Below are 7,484 nucleotides of genomic sequence, written 5' to 3' on the forward strand. Positions count from 1 at the left end.
GTTTTAAATTTTTTAAATCTAATTTTATTAATTGTCAATATGAGTTTCTAAAGGAAAAAATCACGATTGATATTAATGTTTTTAATATTTTTGAAATACTTTAATACATATATATCCAAATATTTATCATTAAAATTAATTTTAAATCACTAATTTTTGTGTATAGATCATGAACTTTTAAATTTTATGTGTTTACTATGTGATTTAAAAAAAATAAAAAAGTAAAAAAGATTAACTAATATTCGATACTTGATTGTACTGGTACTCGGATTTCACGTGTATCCGATTCTGGGTACCTAATAGTCACAGATTGAGACATGGGTCGAAAAATGTGATGCCCATAGAACCGGGTACCCGAGAAGTCCGAGTACCATATTATGAATACCCCTAATATGCAATTCTCAAATATGATACCTAAAGGAATAACAACAATCTCTTAACTACTAAGATTGCTTAGTTGATGTACTAAATACTCCCTCCGTCCCAAAAAAAAAAAGTCTCTTATTGACTTTAAAAAAGTCAAAAAAATTAAACTTTAATCTTGATTATTTTAAATAATTAAATTTTATAAAATATATATTTGAAAACTACTTGATTAAAGGTTTTAAAAATACATTTTTACATATTTTTATTGATAATAAATTTTAAATAATAATTAGTCAAAGTTTAGAACAATTGATAAAAAAAAGTTAATAATAGACATCTTTTATGAGACAGTGGGAATAGCTTTCTTTTTAATAGAAATCGCTAGTGTTATTAAAAAGTTAAAATATCCAAATTTACAATAAGAGTTAACAATTATTATCGTAAACTAAATACATAATTTGGTCATTTTCCTATAACATTGAAACTAACCACTTTATATCATATAAGAATCATAAATGGAAAAGGCTAAAAACCCAACTAAAAGACTTGAACAAAAATAGATACAAACAAATCTGATTGTACTGTAAATGAACCACAAAAGAAAGTTATTGAAAGACCATTGAGAATCGAAAATTAGAGTCAAGCATCATAGTAACTATCAACAAACACAAATCGCACATCCAAATTTAATCGAATGTCCCTAGCAGGGAAGATCAACAAGATTTCAAATAAGCGTCATTTTATCAGTCGTGGTGTCGTCAAATCAAACTTTAAAAAATACATAAAGAACGACCAAGAAAAAAAATGAAAAACGTATCCGAGAAAAAAAGAAAAGCATACCATAAATGTAAAGATAAACATACCACAAATACAATAATAAACGTGTCAGAAAGACATAATTATTTATATTAAAAAAAAAACTGACGATTGATAACCAGCATTAAAATTGGTGTCGTCGCCGGCTAAACAAAATCAACAAAGAAGAAGTTAGTCTAATCTATATAAAACGACACTAACTCAAAGCAAAAAGAAGAAGAAGAAAAGGAGTAGGAGAAAGAGAGAGACTAGGATTTTAAAAAAAAAATTATTAGGTTTTAAATGATATTTTCTTACTAAACAAATTTTTAAATGATGTAATTTCTCAATAAAACGTTGGCCAACAGTATTCGCTTGTTCTTTTAACTTCTTGACATCTCTTGCAACTTGTAAGGATTTTCACTAGTTTTTCTACTTCCCCATACATAAGTAGCAAATGGGATCCACTTGAATTCTTCACAATATTAACTTAGACTTCACTACTAACCTACCTAGGAGAGGCAATAAGACAATGAATGCATACCAAGGAATTGTAAGGCTCCTCCTTACTATAATTTATACTAGGACACCTTCTCTCTTGTGAAGTAGTTGCTCCCACCATTTATTAGGCTTTAATGCAACAGATTATAAACCGTCTAGTAATGAATTAAATCTATCAATTTCAAAATTTTCAATCATACCCACTTCTGCCCACGTTTTAGGCTTCAGAAATAGATAAAGTAAAATTTTAATTATAAAACTTATTTGAGTTAAAAAATTATGAAAATTGAATTGATTAATATTATTTTACTTTTTCCAAAAGAAACTTAAGAAGAAAAAAAATAATTTCATCTTCAAAACAATTTTTATTTGAAAAATGATGAAGAAAAGTAAAACAACTTATCTTAGTGATTAAATGAATCGTTATTCTTTAGAGATTATAATTTAAACATCAACAACTATTGAATATTCATTATAAAATAATTAAAAGTGTTTAAAAATATATTAATTTATGAACTTAATAAAAAATGATGAAGGAAAGAAACAAAGTAAAAGAGAAAATATCTCCCATCATCCCGGTGTGTGCATGCCTGCATGGCTTGGTAAGGTAAAATTACTCTTTCAACCTCCTAAGACAACCGCCCCACTAATGAGTTTCTAAGCACGTTCCCTCCACGCGAATCACAGGAGAGTATTAATAACCCCATTGAGCTCCTACTTTTGCCTCCTTAATTTTCTCTCTCTTACAGAACACAGCGGGATATTAATTGCATGTTGACGCCAACAGCGCGTCACCACCAATGTCGGAAACTTTGGCACACGTCAGAGGTTTGCCCAAGCTTTGCATTTAATGCCGACAATTTATTGCTCCTCCAAGTAATTCCGTGTCCCATCTTCTTCCACACCAAACTCCTTCCCTCCGTACTACAAGGTTACGCGCCGTCTCACGCGCCACTTGACCTCACTTTGAGGTCCTGACTTTCGGCAACGAGAAAAAAATAGAAAGGGTCCCATCCAAATCCACGAAATTAATTACAACGTAAGTTTCAGTGCGGAGAGAAAGCGCGTGAACTTGGATTCCATTAATTTGTCCGCTCTGCAAACTGTACCCAACAGTGGACAAACCTCAGGCCTGCTATTTCACTGTACCCACTCTTCTCTTAAAAACCCGCCCCATGTATTTTACAGTTCTGTAAAAATCAATCAGATGAGAGGTTAAAGATTATTATTATATTTTTTTGGAACGGGAGAGTAATCAAGAAGGATCCTTTGTTAAAAAAAAAAATCAGGTTCAAGGGGGAAAATATTACGGTCACATTTATTTGTTCCTATTATCTTCTTTGTCTTCTATAGGGAAGAAAAGGTTTATTTTTTGTTTTGTTAAATCTCTTTCTGGGGGTAAATTTTTTTTTTCTTTGGTGGGAGAAATGGAGTTTGAGGATCAAGAGGAGCAAGAAGAAGAGATGGGTTTTGCACCGAGTTATGACTCGCTTGGAAACTCATCTCCAGCCAAAATGTCGGGTGTTGAACCGGGTTCAATAACTCCAGCGGCTCAGCTGCAGAGGAAGCCTAGGTATAGAGAGTGTTTGAAGAACCACGCGGTGGGAATCGGCGGTTACGCCGTCGACGGTTGCTGTGAGTTCATGCCGGCTGGAACTGAAGGTACCCTCGACGCTCTCAAATGCGCAGCTTGTAACTGCCACCGTAACTTCCACCGAAAGGAAACGGAACTCGGCTCCCCACACTCCGTTCCCATGACGGATCTCTACTTCCACCATCACCACCACCACCAACCACCGCAATTCACGCCTTACTTTAGACCTCCAACCGGGTACCTCCACGTGGCGGGACAGCAAAGGCCGTTGGCTCTACCTTCGATATCAGGAGGCGGCGGAGGAAACAGCCGGGAAGATCAAGAGGATGTTTCGAATCAGGCGAGTTCAAGGAAGAGGTTTAGGACAAAGTTCACGCCGGAACAGAAGGAGAAGATGGCGGCGTTGGCTGAGAGGCTAGGGTGGCGGATTCAGAAACACGATGAAGCCATAGTTCAACAGTTCTGCAATGAAACTGGGATCAAAAGGCACGTCTTCAAAGTATGGATGCATAACAACAAGAACACTCTAGGTAAGAAACCCTAGAAAACAGCTTCTTCAAGTCAAGGCAAAACTAAATTGAAAAAAGAAGAAGTTAGATTTCTCAAGGAGGGCTAACATTTGGTACTTTTTTAGTAATTATTAATCATATTTACTTAATGTTAATTCTAATCCTAATACATGTTTGAATGTGAAAATGGGTTTAGATATTGGAGCATTGAGGCTAAGTGGAGAGACATGCAATGCAAATGAAAGAGGCCTGAACATGGAAGAGCTTTAACTGGTGTTTTTTGAGCTTTAACAGGCAAGGCCGCTAGGGAGGGGACTAATCAAGATTATCCTTGTATCAAGTATTAAACATTTGCTAAAAACCTAATTAGTTAACCTTTTGTACGTGAATTTATCTGCATGTAAGAGTTAATGGTAGATATTTAGCTTCTTCTAACCCAACCTTTTTGTTTAAGCAAATCTTCAGCTGCCTTGATATATGTGCTTTGGCATGAGAATGAATGCACTTGTTTAGTTTTTACAACCATTGTTGGTCAGGTTCTGTTTGGTTTAGTGGTTGAGTTGGGATTATTTGCTGGGTGAGCTGTTATGTCAGAATTCAAACCACATGACAGGTAAAAGAGGGATATGATTCCTTTTAAAAGGTAAGATTTTAAGACGAGAGGTGTGCTTGATTTTTTTGACCATTTAGCTGCTGCAAATCCTCTAGTGTCCAAATCTTTACCAACAAGATATGCAGAACACTTTGCTTGATTCGGGAATTTTAACCACAGTATCGGTTAAAGCTGCATATGCTTGTATGTATGGGAACTGCATAACTGTGTGGTCCAGTCCATTGTCTTTGGTCAAAAGATTAATTGCATCCGACTGTGATTCATCATCTTCTTCCTACTTAATATGTTGCATTGTCTTTACTCTTGATTTTGGATACTTGATTCAAAGCTTTGGGTTCACATCAGTTTCTAGAGTTCAAAACCAAGTTAAAAACTGCATTTCTTTAATGACGGGGAGTGATTAGTATTTATTCAAAATTTATTAATTAGTCTTTTGATAATGTATGTACCATGCAGACCTAATTGTTCGAAATTAGATCATATATATATATATATTCTTTTTTCTACTTAGACTGCATAATAAGTCCCCAAAAAACTATATTATTTGATGTGTACATTTTTTCCATGTACTCATGTTCAAGTTGAATACACGCTTTGTGTGATCCATCTAAAAACAGCAAATTACCCAGTTATTTAGGGTTTTCATTTTTTTATTTAATATAAAAGGGTTTCTTTTTATGATTACTGGACGGATTATGTTGAAATCCTAAACAGTTTGATTTCTCATCATCTTTGGTAAAATACGTTAGTAGGGTACTTATCATTTTAAATGTTATATATACCACCTCAAGGGATAACTTATCATTTTCTCTTAAAAAAAATTAAAAAAAAAATTCAAGCGTTTGGATCAATTGATGTGAGTGTTTCAGTTTCATTAAATTCTTGAGTTTAAGATTTTGAGATCGCAAAATTATTAAGTGTTTTGTCGTTTATACAGTTTACTATTTTTAAACTATTAAAAATAAATAGGGTATGTACGTAATTCACATAAAAGTAAATAAATTGCAAACAAATGTTGGGTAGAACACAAGATATATTACATTGTTTAAAATAATCTATCACTTCGAAAGATTTTTAATTATTTGACAATAAATGTTCATATACTCTTGTAGACGTCGTATTCGAATTTAAAAACTTAAAGAATAATAATCATTTTTTTAACTATTGAGATTGTTTAGTTTGGGCAAGATATATTATATATTTAATAGTAAAATGTATCCTATTTTTAATAAGAGGTCGTAGGTTTCAAATTTAGATACGATATTACTAGAATGTATAGTTCTTAAAACTTGAAAATATATATCGTGACACGGATATGAATATAAAAAATAAATGTAGCTAGGGTTTCTCTTATTAAGCAAAATAATGAGAGAGTGGAAAATGAAAATGTAGGAGGAAGTGGGTGCGAAGTATGAGACGGATTGGGGTGGGTTTGGGTCCTATATGACTCCAAATAATACTGCACAACAAGCCAGTGTAACCCAAGGGGGGGGGTCCTCCCTAGATTCTTTTGGATCGTTTCCTTTTCTAAAGCAAACAACCAAAAACAAAAGAGAATCCCCGAGGAAGATAAAGCTAACAAAGTTAGGCTCATTTTTACACCTTATGGACATAACTTTTGCTTTTATAATGTTGTTTTGAGGCGTTGATATGAACAATTGGACATGGACTAGACTATGACGTTGCATTCCCCTACCATATTCCCCTCTCTCTCTTTCCATCTGGTCTCCCAAAAAACCTTTGATTTGGGATGCCACACCCCTCCTAGTGTGGACTCTACCAACTCAATATTCTCTAAATCTTTGTACGGTAATATATATAATCTAATTTATTGAGCGATCACATAAATGAAAAGAAATATTATTTGCCTAGAGATTTCTAGTTATAGCAATTACATTTAAGATATACAATCTTTTCAATCATACACGTCTCTGTATTCAACATTTACACTGAGTACATATAATTTTTAAGAAAACAAACATTTGTACGGTGATCCTTGGAAAACTATACATATCCCATTTATTGGCAGTATTAGATATAGCAGACTCACATGCAGTATATGAACAAATAAACAAACTCAAACCAAATTCCTTTTACCACTTCCATCCCAGCTCAAGAAGCTTGTTATTTACACCCATGTTTCCTTTTCTCCTTGTGTTTTCAAGTTTAGGATCATTGTTGGTGTGTAGCTTAGCTTGGTATGATCTTTCAGTTTTCCTGTTAAGAATTGCAGGGTCATGATCAGCCCATCCTGTTCTCAGACTATTAGCCCAATCAAACTTCTTAGCATTAGATCTAGACCCTTTTGATCTTGAACTCATGGTCCGGCGTCTAACAGGCTGACCCTTTTGATCTTTCTTACTCTCTTTAATCTCAATTCTGGTTCCAACCTCCATTTTTACACTTATATTCACCTCAGAAAGTGTTTTGTCCCTTTTGTGCTGATAAAGGCGGTGCAATCTAAATGCCAGATGGTATATTCCTTCTTTAATCTCTTCTTCCAGCTCTCGTTCTATTTCACTCTCCAGCTCTCCTCGAATCCTCCACTCCTCTTCACACATGGCCGCCCCTTGCTTTTTCTGCTTCTGAAAATCAACCTGCAGTACACAACATAATCAACTTATATATTAAAAACAAAACAAGAAAAGCCAATTACTCACCCTGGAATCATCAGCAATCTGCTTCTGGTCCATCCTCGAGATAATGTTCTCTCTCTCTTTCTCTCTCTCTTTGTGGTCTAGTACCAGCCCTGACGTTTTAAATCCGAGTCCAAAGATCGAGACTTGATGGAGGAATAGGACCGGTGTTATAGTTGGAGCTTGGAACGAAGCTGTACTTTGCATGGGATGTTTTTAGAAATGACAGTTAGGGGAGTTGGTTTAATTGGGTGATTGGAATTTAGGGGTCAAATACGTCTGTGAAATGGAGAGAGGATTATGAAGGGTATGATGTTAGTATAGTAGATTAAGCAAGTGCTTTACGTGGAAGGGAGCAATGGGGATGTTTTTGGTTGCCCTTAAAGCATAATCAATATAGGGTACAATACCCACATGCTTGATGTTGTCTTCTTGGATGGTTACCTTTCGCTAAGGTGCCACTTCCAACG

The 7,484-nt window shown here is 34.6% G+C and overlaps 1 protein-coding gene across 1 annotated transcript; it reads left to right on the forward strand.

Annotated features, from left to right (window-relative positions):
• The first annotated feature begins 2,988 nt into the window (after positions 1-2,988).
• On the forward strand, positions 2,989-4,200 carry LOC120202172 (zinc-finger homeodomain protein 2-like). The gene is made up of 2 exons (XM_039202643.1): positions 2,989-3,786; positions 3,962-4,200. The coding sequence occupies exons 1-2, from the start codon at positions 3,090-3,092 to the stop codon at positions 4,033-4,035; spliced, it is 771 nt and encodes a 256-aa protein (XP_039058574.1). The 5' UTR covers positions 2,989-3,089; the 3' UTR covers positions 4,036-4,200.
• Positions 4,201-7,484: the final 3,284 nt, after the last annotated feature.

The sequence above is a fragment of the Hibiscus syriacus genome, unplaced genomic scaffold (genome assembly GCF_006381635.1).
Source record: "Hibiscus syriacus cultivar Baekdansim isolate YM2019G1 unplaced genomic scaffold, ASM638163v2 tig00008262_pilon, whole genome shotgun sequence".
NCBI lineage: Eukaryota > Viridiplantae > Streptophyta > Magnoliopsida > Malvales > Malvaceae > Hibiscus > Hibiscus syriacus.

Bases quoted from the DNA above. Each gene is read 5' to 3' on its own strand.
- LOC120202172 (XM_039202643.1), top strand. From the start codon at position 3,090: ATGGAGTTTGAGGATCAAGAGGAGCAAGAAGAAGAGATGGGTTTTGCA. The intron at 3,787-3,961 runs GTAAGAAACCCT...AAATGGGTTTAG, and splicing joins TAACAACAAGAACACTCTAG to ATATTGGAGCATTGAGGCTA.